Source organism: Pecten maximus, chromosome 13, assembly GCF_902652985.1.
Source record: "Pecten maximus chromosome 13, xPecMax1.1, whole genome shotgun sequence".
Lineage (NCBI taxonomy): Eukaryota > Metazoa > Mollusca > Bivalvia > Pectinida > Pectinidae > Pecten > Pecten maximus.
In genome coordinates this window covers 16,249,618-16,270,236 of record NC_047027.1, presented here as the reverse complement: position 1 = coordinate 16,270,236, position 20,619 = coordinate 16,249,618, and the positions used below count along the sequence as shown (strand labels likewise).

The following is a 20,619-nucleotide window of genomic DNA, read 5'->3' as shown; positions in this document are numbered from 1 at the left end:
AATCAATCAGATGCATAGGACTTTTAAGATTCATATTGATCTACCCATTTGCATTGAGTCAAGATACCTCGTTGAAAAAAATGATTTAGCACTTTGCAAAAATCTATAACGGTCTTTATGTTTCCACATTTACCAGTCACGTGACCAATCTAAATATGCGAGTGACCTGAGAGGGTCGTCGTTATACAGTGGATAATGTGTACTTTCATTTGAAATGGTGATTGAGCACGTGCCACATTTTAAATAAGGTAATAAAGACAAGGAAAATTAGTGTCGAAGTCAAGGTTATTATATAATGGAGGACAACATTAACAGTGATGCGGGATGCAACGTGGTAAAAATAAATAAATTTTGGTTACGGGTGTGTATTAAGTATAGCTGCAGCAGCGCATGTAATATGGTTAACATAAATCAGTGTTGGTTATGGTAGTATATCAAGTAATAATTCACCCTAGAAGTACAGGGTTTAGAAGTACAGGGTTTCCCCCTTTTTTGTGTCTCCCTAATATCCTGCAGAGCCAGAAGGAAAGCCAGGCAGGCCAACTTCTATAACGTTTCTCTCGATTTCAAAACCATGGATTGCACTCGGAGGACCATCAATATCGTTCAATTTGGACATCTAAAGTTATCTTACATGCCTAGACAGACTCGAATAGTGTATATTCCTCTCTTGCTGAAGAAGACATTTTTGAATCATTCAAGATCCGATAGTAGTGTACAAAGTAACAGACAGAACACGCCAAATATCGAAAGTTATAACGATAAAACAACTGCATCTGGAAATAAATCTGAGATAACAAAGTCCGAACTCTTACAAATGGAGGCGAAGGCTCGCTTATTCTTGAAATCTGAATCTTGATTTACACCAACTACTGGTACGTTATTCTTTGAAAATGGAATTAAATACGCCACGACCCTCTGTTTCCATTACAACACCTACATATGTATATCAATACAAATAGATATTTTTCAAAGCCATGGCTCCCACCGAAATCATGAGTAAGGACATATGTCACACGTGATAGCTAGAACTACATTAACTGTGGACACTCATCCTTATCTAATCAGGTTCAACGACCCACAGTTACTCAAAGTCGTCCAGAATGTTTATACGTAAGTTGTGCTTTTATGATTTTAAAATAACAAATATTGTTGTATTTGATGAAAAGACGAAATGGGGGTAATTACTGTGCGTGATTTCATAAAAAAACAATATTTCTTTTTCATGTTAGTAACATATGCTTGTGTTGTAGCCACATTGCGTAGAATGTTGATTTGTTATATACATGTTTATAGTGATCACTTTCTGAATGAGTCATTTATCACTCTAAATGAGTCCTTGATGTAATTTCGCTTTTAATAGTTATGGGCAAATACAAATATTGTATAAAGATAAAAACATGTTATATAAATTGGAAGAATTATGAAAGATGAGCTATGTAAAGAGTTTAGGGGCCGCGGTGGCCGAGTGGTTAAGGTGTCCCGACACTGTATCCCTCTTAGCCCTCCACCTCTGGGTTGCGAGTTCGAAACCTACGTGGGACAGTTGCCTGGTACTGGCCGTATGTCGGTGGTTTTTCTCCGGGTTCTCCGGCTTTCCCAACCTCCGAAACTTGGCACGTCCTTAAATGACCCTGGCTGTTAAAAGGACGTTAAACAAAATAAAAATTCTCTAACAATTAGGAAGTGTATCACTCACTTTATTTCCTGTATATTTCAATACCTACTCAAGTTGGACTCAATGAAACTACCAACCTTAATCTGTTTCATTTGCTCATGAATTTGACCAGATTAACACTGATCAGTGCGTATGAATACAAGGTTAAAATCCTTCAGCGGAATGATTTCACTTTTTCTACATTGTTGTTACAAACATTGACTAGACATGCACAATCCGGAACTCCTCGGGCTTTCCCTCATTTGGACTTGCACAAGCTTCGAGACATTAATATCTAGACCGACTTTTTTATTTAAAAAAAAACAGTTGAAATATAAGGATTGACTCTTGATTTGGTCGATTTCATGGGGTCATGAATTGAGTTGCTCTTTAGACAAATTCAACATGAACTGGTCTCAAGAGCATTTCAATTCATGACCCCATGGAATCGACCAAATCAAGATGCAATCCTTAAGTAATCGTGCTTTGTTTTCTTATCACGGCTTTTTTTCTGATCACCTGTCCTAGCGACACCCTTGAAAGAGCAGGATGTCAATCTCTACTAATGTACGTCTGTTGACTTACAATTCGAGATTCAAGGTTATGTTATGACAAGGCTCTTTGCATAGCACTACAGCTTTTATAGTTGAAAAAAAAAATCAAAAATATGTTATATCATCGCAATAATTTATTATAAATTTAAATTCATTTGTTTCTAAGAAATCCTGGCAATCGTATGTATTACACCGGTAGGTAAGTAGATAACATTTCTATATTACTCTTTGACGTAGGCTTTGATTAATAACTTAACGTGAATAGTGAAAGAAGTTGTATCTTGACATATATCTCTTAAGTTTTCCTGACCGATCGTGACGGCATCATATATATATATAACAGTTGTTGATCTACATGCCTATAGATACATATGTGTTCCAACTATGTTATTGGCCTATACTGGCCTGTATTTTCATCTGAAAGAAATCGATTCACCATAAGATTGTCAGCTGTTATTTATTGACAATATGAATGCCATCTAGATGAGAGATGAAAGAATGTAAGATTTTATACCAAAAATATTTCAATTTTTATTTTTTAATTTCGTAAATTAAAGTGACCATTGCACTGTATTTATCATAACGAATAAACATAAATTGTATTATCAAAATATTACTAATGAATAGAAAGAAGTCAACAATTTAATGTCAGCCAGATTGACTTTGACAGATTTATATAACTTCAATTTAGTATTTACACACTTCAGCGTTATGCAATCGCCATATCATGATAAACTGACACATTGTTAACGAATTGGCACCATTTATCATATATGTATGTAACAATTGAGCCTTCGAATTGAATTTTCATTTCAATGTATGATATTTAGATTGTAAAGAAAAGTTGATGTCAGATATATGGTAGTAAGTCAACAAAATGTATTTCCTATCATTTCCCTCCATTGATTTGTATTACTTGCTGTCCGCAGTGCATTGTATAGACCATTGTTGGCTATGTGATAATGCACCTGATCTCACTACCTGTCGGAACACAACAACAACATGCAATGTTGGTGAGGTACAGTGTATCATATTTTATCACTTTATAAGTAATTGATTTACTTATTCTTTTGACTGTTAAGCTATAAGTTTCTAGATCACTTTGATTTATCATACACTTGATTTTTAACGGTATCTCTCGAATGAGGTAGTGATAATTCTACTGAATTTATTTTGTAATAAATTGTCACTAAAAGAAGTCATAAATTATCATCAAAAGTCATATAGCTGTTACATTTCTTTCATTTTTGGGCGCTTTAAATTGTATGCTGGGTATATGAAAAACAAAATAACAAAGATATCCCAGATATTACTAAAATTTTATCGTTCCCTTATTCGTATTATTTAGGTTATGAAAAGTATTTACAACTTCGGTGAGAAAATATGAAAATCAACAACCTATAGAGATATAATACATAGGATTTTTAAACTCAGAGAAGCCTTCGATAATAAGTACACATATTAGGATTAATGTGATTTATTCTTCTAGCAATGTTTCCTAGAAAAATTCGTGAACACCCTAGCAGAAACTCGGTACAATGCCGGATGTCGCTCCCAATACGTGAGTTTCTTACTTATCCTTGATGTTAGGTTGGTTAGCTTAATTTATTAATCCAAATCGTGTGTGTTCGAAATTGTACTTTGTTTCATTTAGAATTGTGTCTTCTTAATATTGATAAAGATACAAATGAAGATAAAGAAGAAAAAAATGATAATAATATCAATATATTGTTTAAAAAGTCGTTATATCAACTGAGTTTTAAGCCTACCAGCGTTTCTCGTATAAATGTACGGGATTTTCAGTCCTTAAAATAGCCCCAGTGTAATGACTATGTCTGCTACCAATAGGACCATTCCGGAGACAATCTGACTAAGTACAATCAGAATAAAATGCTATTACAACAACGGGGTTTGAATCCAACAAGACACATTATTATGCTGTCAAAGTTCCAAAGAATTATCATCACCATATATATTGTCATCAAGGAAAGGTTATTATAAGTGATGGATGTATATCGTTTTCCTTTTCAAATGACGTACAGCATAATATCAAGCATGTTATGATAACGTACATCACTAATTCAACAAGATATCCTAGTATATTTCTTGAAGATAAAGGTAAATTCAAGTAAGTTACTGTCAGTCTTCCGAAATATGGACAATGAGCAAGTATAACGGGGGGGGGGGGGGGGGGGGGGGGGGGGGGGGGGAGAGAGTGTGTGTTAATGATGCAATGATATTTGACGCAGTTTTGCAGAGCCATGGAAGCGCTGTCACACCGGAAAAGACGTTTAGATCCATGTTCACAATGCTGTACAGGACCAAGATGTCAGGAACAGCTATGTGGATCAACATTAAGTAAGTTAATTATAATTTTGGGGCATGTATTGTGTTAGTAATAAAAAGTATGAATGTTTAACAGGTCGTAAGGAATTCTCACTCTTTGACTGTTTTAGAAATACATCAGGAGGATAAACTACGTCTTCCTCCATCTTTGTAGATCTTGGGGATTGATGATTTCACTATTAGGTTTTGAATATAACACAATATCATTGTTATCTCCTTTAGAGAAGTGTTGGCATACTTCAGTTAGATGACGTCATATTGGGAATATCATATATAACCGGAAATTCTGCTAAAACATAAAATGACATTATTTATCGGATGCTGGTTCTGGTCGCAATTTTAGGTACGGAATCAAGATATCGGTGCCTACACTGTGCCAGTGTTTCTAGCACAAGTTCCTGTACAGAACGTGTTACGTGTCAGGACACGGAGGTACAACTTCTCTTTTATTTTCAGTGTATTCCAATATTGTAGATTTTTTATACCGCAATAACAACAATAAACTATAACATGTTATTATATCACATTGTATCCTTTGACATGCTGATCTAAAAGATATTCCGAAAGAAAATAAATAAAAGCGACCAACTAATTAATCTTATATCTAATGGTAAACATTGCTTGTGTATATTGTAAATATATAAGCAAGGAATCTATAAACTGTTGAAATTTAACAAAGTTAAATATTTGTTAATTTCGTAAGCAATCATAATCTATGAAGTGAAGTGTTCATATTCTTACTCTTTTTTCTTCATTAACAGTTTATACATTTTTGTATTCGATTTAAATTTCCGAATTCCATTCTCATACCAAAGCTAAAGATTAAGTCCCGAGGAGTTCATAAAAATAACTTTTAATGTAATGATTTTTTGACTAGGTTTGTAAAAACGACATATTTGTAGACGGTGGGCTACTCCGATATTCCTTTGGATGTGAAGATACATATGTAAGTCTATGACTCCAATAATTTCTCGTTCTCAATGAAAGTGGTAAACATCATTCCATCGTTTGTAAAACCGAGCGAAAATGCTCGAGTAATGCATTCTTTGATATGAGATGAGACCATATCGTATCCAGGTGTGATATAAAAGTGTGCATATAAAGAAGATTCACAACCGAATACTAGTCTATAGTTTAAATATGTTTTATGAAATGACATCATATTGACAGCGGGATTATTATGTTTTCAAACTTAGTAATTGACATCTTAATACAGACAAATATAATAATTGTAATATATATATTTTTACATTACACTCCGTCACCGATTTTCAGATTTAGTCACCTCCCGTCGTCGACTTTTCTCGACAACCCCAACAGTCTTGTTTATCCAATAGTGCCATTTCAGCACTCGTAATTTTTTGTTTGTACAGTCCTGATTTTTTTTTATAACTTTGCTTTCAGGGACGTAGGCAAATTTGACTCTTTACGGGATATTTTGAGGGTTCAGACTTTTTACACAATATATTTAATATATCCATTATCATTTCATAGACAATAATGCATGAAGTATTTATGCAATATCGTTCACCTGTTTCTATGTATACGCTAAATCTATACACAATCTTTTTGGGACGAAACGTCCATTGCATTTAGATGTCTTGGCCGTTGGTCACTTAGCGTTCTATCATATAGCATGGCTTTGTATATATCACGCTAGCCACCGCCTTCGGCCCACACCAACCGAAGGGCTTGTGGTTGTTATTTCAACTACTACCAAAAATACTAGTGTTACTGTATCTGATTGTATTTCCTAAAAATGTTTATATATTGTGTGCTTTTATTTTTATTCTATGTATCCTGCAGTCAAACCTTTGCAAGGATATTGATATGATTGTCACAGGATTGTGAACGTCTGCCATGTATTGAATGGGCCTAAACACATTGTATTGTCTTTCTGGACTGAGATCTTGAAGAATTTACAAAAACCCCGTCATCTTGATCATAATTAATGGTCACCAGAATCAATTTTCTTCTCTAATAACTTAAACCAATTAACCAAGTGGATGATTTTTGCGATGACATCCGTCGAATTGTTAGCAGTCATATGCTTTTCGTTACGAAAGCGCATGGAATCAAAATGTGTGGTGATCGGATTAGGGAAGACATTAAACAAGGGTAGTACACAGGCATTACTTAGACCTATCAACAGTAGCAGGGTTTCAATATTTAAAACACCGGAGAGACATCTTCTGATTAACCAAAACATACAATCAAGTTATCTTTCTAGGAAGTTAATGACTTGTTGAAGCTTGAAACAAACTGCAAAAAGAAATGACTTTGATACATATTCAAGTGATGACGTTTTCGCAATATTTCTGATTTTTTTAAAATCCTCACACGGGGTCGTCTGATTATCCCAATCAAGACATGTTTATCACACCACTGTTGTTAACAATAATTCATCAACATGTCGTTCGCTAAGCATGCTACAAAATATCACATTATTTAATGAACCAGAATTGACTTTCTCTGCAAATGTATTAGTTTTACCTCGTATCTAATTTCAAAGAGATAGGTGAGCAGATCATGGGCGTCGGGATATTGGCGCACTGCCAGTTTTCCTAGAACGTTCAATCAGAATATGTCATATATACAAAATGTAGACATTAAAAGCTTGATAAATGTAATTCAAGTTAATAACATTACCTGTTTTTAAGTATTGTGCATCATACTGATAGGTGTATCTTGGCCAAATCTGCATGCTTATTATCAAAAATGGTGTTTAGAAAAATGAAATGAGGATCTCTCACAAATTAATATTTTGAATATCAAAATTGAATGTTTTCACATTTCAGAAATGTAAAGCATTTCTTGCTCTCGGGGTAGGCAGTCACACTGGAAGAAGAGACGACATGGCTGTAGGCTTATGCAGTTCATGCTGTGTAGGAGATGAATGCAACAAGGGCGATTGCTTTCAAATGAGACATGGTAGGTATACATATCATTTAATAATATCTAAGCTTCGGTATGGTTCAGTTAATTGACGTTTGTATAAAATGGTTGACCCAAAGTATTTGTCGCAGAAAACAATTCTTATTGTGGTGATGTGATTTAATTCTGATGTCTTTGATTTTAATGTGACAAAACAGATCTTTTTAAATTTTATAACCACACACAATTAAAATTGAATCATCATTGTAGTCAACTATGTAAGATAAGAACGAAAGAAAAGTTAATTTATCAACGATTAAAATCACACAGTCGTACTGATTTGAATAATACAAGCGGCATTGGAAAGAGGAGAAAACATAATGTAATAATCGCTTGAAAATTATTGCATATACAAGTTTAACCTACATGTTCAACATAATGAATTGGTTTAAACAGAACCTTAACTCCTCTGATAAATTACCATAGGCCGAGAAGTTAAACTGTGTAAATTCATACTCTAAATATCGACATATCTTTCACTTTCATATGAATCTTCTTTTATTTATTTATTTTTTCTTTAAACTCATTTCATTGTATTCCTCCAGTTGCAATCCTATTTCTATCGTCAAAAACGGCCATATATCACATCGTTTTTTGAAAAGATAGAATTGTTTTATAATAACGTTCATCGTTAAAAATTGTAAACCAGGAACAAAATGTCACATTTATTTTTTTCAGATATGAGGCCAGGAATGTTTGGACCATAACACTATCGCGCTTGAGGGCAGTATCTTCACATTAAAACACAGAAGATGAATAATGGGCTTTGTTGGTTTTTGATATAACAGCAAACTTATCTAGTCTAGTAGTGTCATCACATATTTCATACTGTAACAGTTTGTATTAAGTACATCTGCAGCAGCGCATATAACGTGGTTAAAAGCAAATCAAGTTTGGTTAGAGGTGTGCATTAAATAGAGCTTTCGCAGCACATGTAACGTGGTTAAGGTACAATCAAGTTTGGTTAGAGGTGTACATTAAATACAGCTTCCGCAGCACATGTAACGTGGTTAAGGTACAATCAAGTTTGGTTATAGGTGTGCATTAAGGCAGGTGGTAGCAGCGCATCCCGACAAATACAAAGTTATACACGAGAGGAGGAAAACTAATATCGCGGTGTTACATTTATATAAAGATGAGGAAAATCGAAGAGTCGAGGCCATATTAGACCAAGTAACAAAAGAACAAGACATGGGAATTATAACAGACCATAGCCGGAATTTCAGTGATCTTATTCACAATCAATAAAAATACTAAATAAGGGAACTATCTGAAAAATGTACACGTACGTAGATAACAATACAATATGTTGTTTATACGACCACATCCTGAATACGGGGCTTGTGTTTGGAACTTCTACCTCAAAAATGATAAAAATTGAGATAGGAAACGTAAAAAGGAGAGCAACGAAGCAGATACCGGGGATGACATATCTTAGTTATGAATACAGATTAAAGATCATTAACTTACCAACACTAAGGCACAGAAGACTGAGAGGAGATATGATCCTAGTATACAAACTAACAAATGGAGGATACGATAAAGCTGTCACTGAAGGTTTGTTCACTAATAAAAATAATAAGATAACAACAGGACATAGTCTGCCACTACTAAAAAAGAAGTTTACTAAATTTGAGAGAACTTTCCTTGAAAATGAGTTTGGTGAGTTTGGTGAGTTTGGTTACCTGTGTGTAATAGGTACAGCTGTAGCGGTGTGGTTGTTACGATGTTGTAAATTGTGTAAGGAGATGTACAGTGGGTATTTAATCTGTTAAGTAACAAGATGTAAACTTATTAACTTTTATTGTTGATGCAAAAATATGTATTTATTTCCTTTGGTATCAATTTGTTTACATCTCTCCTAACGTTTTCTAATGATGACGGTTAAAGCCAGCTAGACACCCGTCATCACATCACCACATGTCCTTGGTTGTTGGAGCCCTCATAGATGCCCGTCCTAATATGGCCCTGGTTGATAATGTGACCCTCAAACCTAACCATACATTCTTTATACGATCTTGGTTATTGGTGTCTCCGAGATAGCCGTCTTTACATGACACTGTTTTTGATGTCATGTTAGACACCCGTACTTGTTATAATATGGCTCTGGCTGCTGGTGTCCAATATGTTCCCTATGTCCCTTATCTTTATATGACCCTGGCGTGTTGTCTATTTTAAATATAACTTCTAATTTGTCCGCAAGTATCAGCTCTGAATGTGACTTAACCCGGAGTTGACCTAGATTTGTATGGAGGGTGTCGTAGTGACCTAGATTTGTATGGAGGGTGTCGTAGTGACCTAGATTTGTATGGAGGGTGTCGTAGTGACCTAGACTTGTATGGAGGGTGTCGTAGTGACCTAGATTTGTATGGAGGGTACTATGAATGAAGCAGCACACATCAAATCTATAGGAAAACTTGTTCGTTGTGATAAACCTTTTCAGCTGTAGCTTCAACCGAGATCGTGGCTAAGTAGAGTAGTCTTTATGTGCAAGTAAACTTGAGGTAGGACAACTATACCTATAAACTCTGTTATCTTATCTGTATGAGAGACCCATACTTACTCGAAGTCGTCCAGAATGTTCGGACGTAAGTTGTTTTTCTTTGTCTGTGTTTTAAATGACATTTTTTGTTGCAATTGATATAAAGACAAAATGTTTTGTAAGGTATTGTTTCCAATGATAAAATTCTAACATTTAATATATATTTCGAGAACAAAAATATTCCCTTTGAATGTTAGTAACATCTGTTGATGTTGTAGCCCTAGCTACGTATACATTACATAGAATGGTGTGATGTTCCATTCAAGTTTATTTTTGTACCGAAAAATAGTTTTATTTATAATTTCAAAAATATAATTTAGTTAAATATGTTGGCCCATTTATGAGATAGACTGTGTCAGCTACTAAACTAAAGTATATACCTACTTAATCATGTATAAAGGCTGGTAACCTGCCATACAATTTACCAGACATGTTATGTAAGAGATTAGTGGCCTACGGGTTCCATGTATAGGTATTAGGTAACTGTCTGTTATAGGAAATTGTCAATCGGTGTATTTAATTCCTGTACAGATAGCTGAAAGGGAGTCTTGGGTTTGGCTCTCGAGCCGGCCGCTGGCCGCAAGGCTGACCACTACTTTAGGATGTCATATTTTGTACATAGTGTATATACATGTATTGGATTAATAAACTACATAAACAGATGAAATAACTTATATTATATTGTGATCACTTCCTGAATGTGTAATTTTACACTAATTACATTTCTATCATCCCATTTCCTTAATAAAATTTCGCTTTAAATAGGTACGGAACAAGTACAAATAGTGAATAAGGCATGAATATGTTATCTACATTAATATACTTTGAGAAAACTATTGTTCCCACGCCCGTGCAGGGTTTGAGAAGGAATATGATTTATCTGCTTATTTGTGGATGTTAATAACGTGGGGCCCTCTGTAGATCAAGGTTCTCTTAGTTTATGTCTAGGACGCACTAAAGAGCTGACGTGCCATTTTTAACAATACGGATCTTTCCTTTTATTTTCTCGGTATTCTATGTTAAACGATGATTAAATACTACTTCTGACGACTTACAATCTACAATCCGTGAATCCGTGTTATTTTATGATACGGCTTTTAACATAGCACTAAACAGCTTTTACAATTAAAAATATCACATTCATCGATGTCGTCCCTCTTAAATCTTAATGTGTCTTTTAATTCATTTGTGTTTTTAGAAATTCTGATATTCCTATGCACTACTTCAGTAGGTAAGTAAATCATATATATGATATACATGTGATGCAGGGCTGTGTATATCAGCTTTTCGTAAATAAGTTTCTCGACCTTTTTTAAATTCTCTGGACATATCGTGTCTCATCTCTACTCAACTCCATGTCGAACTCTTAACATATATACATGTATGTTTTCGATCATATATATATATACAATCTAAATCATTTCAATTTGAAAAATAAGAATCCTTTAGGAAGTTGAAGAAACAAGATTGATAAAATCTATTACCTGTAAGTGATCGAGATCGGGTTATCTAAGTCTCGGACTAAGATAACCCGATCTCGATCACTTACAGGTAATAGATTTTTTTTCTCGCACCTCTTACATATATCTAGTTGTATAATAACAACCCATCTATATATGCGTTTAGAGTGTAAGAGTATCCCGTCTGGGGCCTCCCGGTTCAAAGCCGATTAACCACTTCATCTGCGCTTCGAATTCAGTCCTTTCGCGTAAAAATATAGTTCGGTTATATCAAAGAACAAAAACAATGATCAATCGGTACATATTATTTTAATAATAAACAACAACCAACCAAACAATGCATAGTAATTAAATACATGACAAAAACAGTTTGAATGCACATATTTCTATCGCTCCACGATTGTTTGGCGGATTTATGATTGGATTGTTGTTAATTGTGATATTGAAAACACCGCCATTTATTACACTTCCTGTAAAAACAGACCGTCCCGATGTCTGTTGTGCACATGTGTTTGATTGTTGGTACACGCTTGGGACACGGATCTGACCTCCATCATTGGGATTAGTGTTACAAAGCATGGAGAAAATGTTACGATTTTGTGCAATCGTCATTGCCCGGTAATTGTTTAGTGAATTAGGATTTTTGTGTCCGGTGATTTGTACGGCTTGTGTGTCCGGGATGTCGTTTTCCAGGAGTTTCTGACATAGATGTTTCCTGACAGAAGTGTTTGTAAGTCGTTTCTCACCTTTTATATTTGCGTTGATTGTCATCGTTTTCATTTGGTTTTTCAATTTGTTCCGACCTACAGGGCATTTCGAAAATCACTGGTCATACATTGTTGGACTTTTTATTGTACTAGCGGCCAGGTAGAATGGGTGATCATTTCTGGAGAAGTCACAGGGCCTTTTTTCTTTATATGTTTTATGTATTTTAACCGGACATCTCTCGAGGTTTTCCAAATGTTCATATGCTCTGGGTTTTTTTCTAAACAAAGATATGTCTGCCCCCGTCCTGTTCTTTGTCTGTCGTTCATTATACTCAAGGTGTTCTCTTTCCAATTCAGGATCGTATACATGGTGTATGTCTCCCCAGCATAAAGCCCTATGCTCTGTTGCCCCATCCCTCATTCCAAACAGCAAAGTGTTGTTGAACCACAACGTGTTTAATATTGAATTGGGCGAATTAACTCCCAGTTTTCCAGCATCATAGAGTTTCCGCGGTTTTTGTTTGGTTTCCTAAGCCTTGTTTTTTAAGATTTTTTTCTTGCTTTTTAATGTGTTCTTTGGTTTTGAGAAACAACCAGATGTTATCAAACTTTCTCCGTATTTCCTTTGTTTAGTACCTTTTCGAAGCTTCCTAACATTCCTCTGAGACTTGTTAGCTCGTACTCTTTTCCTCACCTTTTTGTCGGACACTCATGAAAAATTGAGCGAGAAGTTGATCGAGCTCGCTATATGGAATATCTGAGATTTCACAGGTTTCTGCGTGTGTTGATAAAAAATCTCGGAGCAGCTTTACATGACCACATGTCTTTCTTTTTGTGCTCGCATTTTCATTTTCTGTTATGAAATCGTCTACATCGTCAGGTGTAGTAGCTATAAATCTTGGGTTGAATGTCTGAGTTTTATTTTTTGGCTCAGGTCCACCATGGGTAACCTTGGGAGTGTATAGCAATATATAGGCCCGGGGGTTGGGACGACTCGCTTGTTGGCTGAGGAGGAGAGTTTTAAGGATTGAATGGTCATCAGGGCCTTGATTAATTCGTGCCTTGCACACCTGATCATCTCATCGTCAAAGGAGTGAATAACATAATATGTACATTGTATATGTCCCTAGGGTTTTTCAATAGACACAATTTTTACCACGTTTTCCATTCTGTCCAACATGCACAGTTTCACTAACTCTGAAGTTCATGCTTTTCTTGATCGATCGAGCAGACGATTATCGAACTGAATAATCGATAAGTGGTGACGTAATAAAAAATGTGTTGTCATTAAATGATGACGTTTGTTTTTTATGTTGTGCAAACTGTACTGTAACCATATGTTGATGTATCAGTTGATGATCTGGAATGCGACTTTACTATTACGGAACATTATTGATACAATATATATGTATGCAAATTAAATATGACAACAATTTAACAATTATACAATGTATCTATGTGTGTATACATACTGCATTGCGGTTTGTGCTCTTGTTCACCGATTCGAGAGTATTACGTCACTTGCGCGGATGTATACATGAATGGGTTAAAATTCCGCCAAAACTCACGTAAAGGTACCAGACAGATCGGACGAAATAGAAAAATCTAGCACTGGGTATCACGTGAGATTTCCCTGTCCGAGGTGCGAGAAAGCGATTTACCGTAAGATTATCAGGCTGTATGTCATGGCAGTATGAATGCCTTCTGGTTGAGAGTTAAATAGTATGCAAGATTTGATATCACCGATTTTTCATTTCTATAAACATTGGTGATCATTACACTTTGTTTATTATCAAAAGCAGTACAGACTTCTTTATAAAGTATCAGTAAGGGTTGCAATACTAGAAATTATATGTAACTCTCATGTCATTTAATTTTTATTTTGAGGTATAATGATTATATCTTAAAGTAAAGTTAATGTTAGTTTATATGCAGTAAGAAAACAAAGAATTTATTTCCTGTCCTTTCTATGTATGTATTGGTATCCACAGTGCATTGTGTAGACCATTGTTGGTTGTGTAATAATGCAGCTGACATCGCCACCTGTCGGAAAACCACAACAACATGCAATGCTGGTGAGGTACTGTGTATTATATTCTTATCGCATTTTATTGATTAGTGTCTTAGTAATTCCTTGTTGTATCGACACTGAGAGAAAAGTACAATTTCCTTTACGTTTCGGGATTTTCTTCTTGTGTACAAAATTGTTTGAAAGAAATAAACAGGACATGTTCTACAAAGCAATCAGGAAATTAGAAGTATTCACTTTTTCAATTTAATTCACATTTAATATCTGTGTTTTGTTGGGTTCATCTAGGTGTAAGTGTCTCAGTATTCCATATTTCTATCAATGGTCTATCAATTTTTGTCATATGAACTGATTTACCTTGTCTTAAATCTGTTTACGCTTTGAACTTCCAAACCACGTTGATTCCTCATAAACCTGTACATCAACTTAATCTCTTATGATAAAAAAATGGTGAAAAATTAAGGTCTTCATTACAATAAATAGAATTTTCGACATCATTAATCTACAGATTGGATTTTGAACATAATTCTAATGAAATGCCATACAGTTGTTACATTTCTTATTACTCCTTGGCGCCTTAACGTGAACAGTAATAAAAAAAAGTTGGCCGGGAAAAAAGAAATAACACATTTATCCCGGATATTACGATACATTGATCGTTTCCTTTTTGGTGTTCTTGGGGTTACGAAAAGCAGTTGCTAATGACACAGAATTAATGATACTTAACCAAACAGGAGAAATTACATGAAATCCGCCACTTACAAATGTCTGAGACCCTTCATCATTATAGAAACCAAAGTTGACCTTGATAATTAAGACGCATTATTTCGATGGTATTTTTATTTTAGGAATGTTTTCTAGAAAACTTCATCAACAGCCTAGCACAAACTCGGTACAATGCCGGATGCCGCACCCAAGCAGTGAGTTTCTTATTTTGGTTTAGGGGTACTTAGCTTAAAATGTTAATCGAAATCTAATGTATTGAAAGTACAGCTTGCTCTACATAAATTGGTATCTTCTTAATATTTAAGACGATACAAAAGGAAACCGATTCTTTAAGATACAATTTAAAAATAATGATAAAAACAATAGGAAATTATTTTAGGAGTCGTTATGATAACTGAGTTTGAAGCCTACCAGATGTTTATGGTATAAATGTGTGGGATGTTAAGTCTTTAAAACAGTTAAATAAGGACCATTCAAGGGACATTTATGATAACCTTCATGATAAAAGGATATTAAACCCAACAGGTTAGAATCCGGCAAGACACATTATGCTGGCAAAATTCCAATTATCATCAACATACATAATGCCATTAACGAATAGGTCTGACAATTAAATAAGGAGTACATTCATGTTTTATTTCGTTAGTTATTGTCTTTCGAAATATTCCATGAATCGCGAGGGGGAATGTTGACGATTCAATGTTGCAATGATATTTTATGTAGCTTTGCAGAGTCATGGAAGTTGTGTCACACGGTAAAAGAAGTGCAGATCCATGTGGACAATGTTGTACAGGACCAGGATGTCAGGAGCATCTTTGTGGATCTCCATCAGGTTAGTTAATAATAATTGATAAAATTGCCATAGAGATTCACACGTAAAATATTGGTCTGGAAAGTTTCCGAAAATTTTCATGTGTTAACGGTATGTATTAGTCCGCTTCCAGTGAAACTAGGGTGACTATAGGTTGTTTCCCCTTTCTCTGCCTTGTACGCATGTACGTAACACCATTGTTTGTCAGCGCTCTAGAGACCACATTCCTTAAGGGATTTTAATCAAACCTCATGCAATGATATAGCAGCAGAATATCTAGAAAATTCAAGTTTCATAGTTTTAGTTCAAGGTCAAGGCTACTATTTTCAAAATTTTGAAAATTTCGAATCATTATAACAGATTACAGGGGTTTCTGTTCAACCAAATCAAAGTACTGGCAGTACTGAGGGAGGCGTTATTCAGATGAAAATGTGACATTTGAAGTAAAGCAAGAATAGAAAGTAAACTGATGTCAACATGATTGTTGACATATAAATTCAAGAGTGAGGTTTTTAGTATTTTTTGTAGTAGTATTTTAAGCCAATTAGACGAAAAGGTTTTCAGTCCTGATGGACACACAGTGTAATGGTTTAACTATTCTGCTGTACAAAATGGTTTTAACCATCTTGTAGTTCAAAACACACTTATACTAAGGTAGTTTCGCATATCCACTTAAGTGTTTAAATTCAACTTAGGTTGTTTAGAAATACTGCTTATTGTTTAAAACCAGCTTCCACTTAAATAGTTAAACATTTCTTATTAAGTGTTCAAAGCAATCTGATGTAAATACTGGTTTTAATGTCCTGATGAGCATAATGTCTTTAACCATCCTGATGAATAAAGCGGTCTTAACAGTCCAAGTTTCAAACTTCCACTTAACCACTCCACGGAAACTAATAACTATCGAATAGCTTTAACAAAGACTAATCATTATACCGATCTACAAACAGCTGTAAATTATACTGTTGTGTAATAAAATAGTAGTGTTATTCACAGGGTTGTGTTAATATTGTTTTACATGACAGGTTAACTTTTTCAAATATTTACGATGTATTTTTACATTTAGGACGTAATCTGTGCACTTACGTTTACATGTAATTCAATTTAGAAATACATATATCAGAAATAACAAGAACACAGATAATTGTTGATATGTTGAAAATGTGACAGCACATTGTCACAATTTAACTTATTTGTACTTGATTGCTTTATATGCTACCTACATGTATATTTCTTGTAGTAAAATGGTAGTTGTGTATTGTGCCGTGATTACAGAGATAGCCGCTTGAGGTGCCAAACGATTGGTTCCGCAATGAAAGCCAATCCTGGCTGATGCTATAATGTGAGGCACGCCTCCCATGAAAATGAAAATATTGATTCAAAGTTGGTCCTGGTCATAATTTTAGTTGCGGAGACAAACTATAGGTGCCTGGACTGTGCCAGTGTTTCTAGCTCAGGTTCCTGTACACAACGTATCACGTGTCAGGACACGGAGGTACAACTTTACTTTTATATCTTTATTTTGTATTTTATATCTTTGATATGCTGATATAAAAGATCTTCTAAAAGAAAATTAATCGGAATGACTTATATTAATTATTCCGATACATAATGGTAAGCATTGCTTATACACACAAAATATACATAATAAATACATTGGCCAGAAATGTATTAACTGTTGAAATGGGACATGAAGTTTAACATCAATTAATTTCATAATCTACGAAGCGGAGTTGCTCATATTTCAACCCCTTTCTTCATTTTTATCCTTTTATACATTTTTGTATTCGTTCCAGATTTCTAAATACCAATGTCATGACAGAACTTAAAATGTGGTCACTACGAGTTCACTTAAACAAACTGTAATGCAATGTTTTTTAGGTGTGTAGTAACAGCGTTTCTGCAGACGGTGCATTTCTCCGATATTCCTTTGGATGTGAACAGAAACATGTGAGTCCATGTGTCATTGATTTCTGATTTTCGTGAAAAAAGATAAATCTACATATATCATTCTATCATTTGATATACCGTTACAAAACTGCTCAAGGAATGCATTCATTAATATGAGATGAGAACGTTTCGTATCTAGCTGTGATGTAGATAGGTATGTATAAAGAGAGTTAACAACCGATTACTAGTATGTAATAAATAAATATAGTATGGCATGACATCATATGGACAAAGGGATTCGTAATACAATCAAATAAAATAATTATAGCACACATGTATATGTAAATATAATATCGATATGAGTGTCACAAGAATGAGAATTCATGTCATGTAATGAATGAGAGGTAATACAGGCAAATATAATGATACTAATGTATATAAATATATTTGTAACAAGAATGTCAGCTTTCATCATATAATGTGTTTTTATGCCTACTGCCATTGGACGAATCGCTTACACGTGACTATTGTTAAAAAGCGATATTACCTGGCAGATCTGGTCAATAACAGTGCTGCTAAAAACAGATTCTGTATTGCCCTAAAAAATAATTAATCAATTATAGACTTTTACTGGGTTAATATTCTGTGATATAAACCAGAATGAGGCTTTGGCTCGGTCAAAATATTTCCTTCTGATCAATATCACAGTATATATAATTGTATACTTCCGTATATTGAATGGGACTGAATTCATTGTTAGTGTCTTCATTGACTGAAGTCTGGAAGACTACGATAAACTTCAAAACTCCAACCATCTTGATTAATTTTCATGGTCACCAGAATCATCTTAAATCACTTACACGACTACCAATTAACCAAATTGATGATTATTACTATTTTATTTTTTGTGGTCAGATCTTGGCAATGACATCATATGAAGTTTGCAAACAGAAATGACGAAGACCCATATCAAAACTAACAGGGTTTCAATAATTAAAAGGCCGGACAGATATCTTTTGATTAACCAAGACAATACAGTCAGGATAATTGTCTGAAATATGACAGATTTTGCGAAAGGAAGTGACTTTGATACAAATTCAGCTAGTTAATATGAGAAATAAACTTAAAATTCGAAATTCCGTTTCGCTACGCGTGTACCGAACATCAATTTACGCAAGGAAGCAGAACGGACCGAACAATACTTGTCAATATGATATTCAATTATTAAAACTAGGGCACCCTATTGATTTGTATTACATTCGGCAAATGTTAACGTCTGAAGTTGGTAAATATGGCCATATTCAGATTGACAAAATTATGTTAAAATCAGTAATTGCTTAACCAGAATTGCCTATCAACGGAACTGGCGTGGGCATTGGATAAGGTAAAGGAACTATATATGTAGCGCAGGATCTACGGATGTTTATTTCGAAAAGACAACATACTATGTTTCATTAAAACAGCGTTACATATGACACATCATTAAGTTCAAAAATTGAACCAAATTTGACAATGACAAATAGGATCTACTGTATCTTAATTTCAATTTGCTTAAAACACAGAACTCTTGCTTGTTATCATAAACAGTGTTTGAAGAGTAAGAGGAGGCTCCTCTTCCCAAAAAATGACTATTTTTGATATCAAATTGACATTTTCATATTTCAGATTTGTGCAGAATTCGCTGCACATGGTCGCCGTAGTGCTATAACCATATGTTCGTCATGTTGTGTTGGAGATGAATGTAACAAGGCCGATTGCTTTCAACTGGCACAAAGTAGGTATACCTATCATATAGTAATATATAAAAGTATACATATCCAATCCTGAGAGAAATGTCTAATGGAACATTAGTATCCTGGTAAATAAACATATATATCTATTTTGTTGCCCAGCACTATCGCCGCTATCAAGAACCATAGGGAGTCTTGTTGCAATGGTGTCCTTTCTCTAGTTTTAAAATGGTTTGGAAAGCTTCTTAAACGTTTATGTAACGACTTATCAACACATTTTTTGGGAGGGGGGGTGGGGGGTAGTATTACCGGTATTTGTCGTTCGTCACCTGTACATGTATTCGACACAAACCTCTGTTGTCACCTCCCGTCTCTAATCGGGGCACTCTTTTCGTGTAAAACCTTCGTTACATATGCATATATATCATCCTTCTTGAGCTCGACTTACATTACTTGAAATTGAGCGGATAGAGACTAGCAGAGTAGTAGAAAGTATAAATACTGGTGCAGTTTTCAGATGACTAAGTTTTTTCAGGTTTACTACGATAATATTTAAGCTTAGAAAGCCTTCCGCTCAATTATAAGTGGGCTAGGCGAGGGTTGTTTAGAATTACTGATCTCCAGTACTAGTCACAGAAAACAATATTCTTTATCATGATATGTTATAATTTTGATGTTTGGACTTTTTGTTGCAAAATAGATAGTTTGAATTGTATAACTACACACAAGTAAAATTACATCATCATCCTATTGAATTCAAATATGAAAAATGAGAACGGAAGAAACCAGTCATTTATCAAGAATTAGTTTTACCTTCTTACTGATCTGATTAATATAACCACCATTTAAAAAACAAAAAGTAGACATAACGTAATAATCGCTTAGTTGATGTTAAAAGAAATAAAAATAAAGAAGGACGATATAACATATAACTAACACCTATGTTGAACAATCAGAAGTTGTTCTTATCAGAATTATAACGTTTCCGATAAATGACCTTGAACCGATAAGGTGAGATTTTACACTAAATGCCGACATATCTTACAAAAAAACAAAAGCAGTCATTTTTTATTACTTCCGTTGTAACCTTATTTTCATCATAACAAATAGTGAAAACTATAGCAATGTATATCGTTAAAGGTTTCATAGTTGCACATTTTTTTTTCAGATATGACGCGAGAAATGTTTGGGCGATAACACTGTTGTATTTGAGTTCAGTGTCTTCACATTAAA

General features: G+C 34.5%; 2 protein-coding genes across 5 annotated transcripts; both read left to right on the top strand.

Moving 5' to 3' along the window:
• Window positions 1–1,049: 1,049 nt before the first annotated feature.
• LOC117341529 lies at window positions 1,050–8,248 on the top strand. 3 transcript variants are annotated; one of them, XM_033903402.1, is made up of 9 exons: window positions 1,050–1,113; window positions 2,378–2,410; window positions 3,141–3,229; window positions 3,701–3,772; window positions 4,461–4,569; window positions 4,901–4,989; window positions 5,435–5,503; window positions 7,356–7,488; window positions 8,170–8,248. In XM_033903402.1, exons 1-9 carry the CDS (start codon window positions 1,104–1,106, stop codon window positions 8,196–8,198), a joined length of 633 nt encoding a protein of 210 aa, XP_033759293.1. In that variant the 5' UTR covers window positions 1,050–1,103; the 3' UTR covers window positions 8,199–8,248. The 3 variants fall into 3 exon arrangements, with proteins under 3 accessions (XP_033759293.1, XP_033759294.1, XP_033759291.1); XM_033903403.1 differs by lacking the exon at window positions 1,050–1,113 and having other exon boundaries at window positions 2,031–2,406; XM_033903400.1 differs by lacking the exons at window positions 1,050–1,113; window positions 2,378–2,410 and having other exon boundaries at window positions 2,423–3,229.
• Window positions 8,249–10,007: 1,759 nt separating this feature from the next.
• Window positions 10,008–20,619, top strand: LOC117341528. Of its 2 annotated transcripts, XM_033903398.1 has the most exons (9): window positions 10,008–10,079; window positions 11,232–11,264; window positions 14,192–14,280; window positions 15,078–15,149; window positions 15,679–15,787; window positions 17,173–17,261; window positions 17,648–17,716; window positions 19,322–19,430; window positions 20,555–20,619. In XM_033903398.1, exons 1-9 carry the CDS (start codon window positions 10,070–10,072, stop codon window positions 20,581–20,583), a joined length of 609 nt encoding a protein of 202 aa, XP_033759289.1. In that variant the 5' UTR covers window positions 10,008–10,069; the 3' UTR covers window positions 20,584–20,619. The 2 variants fall into 2 exon arrangements, with proteins under 2 accessions (XP_033759289.1, XP_033759290.1); XM_033903399.1 differs by lacking the exons at window positions 10,008–10,079; window positions 11,232–11,264 and adding an exon at window positions 11,831–12,223.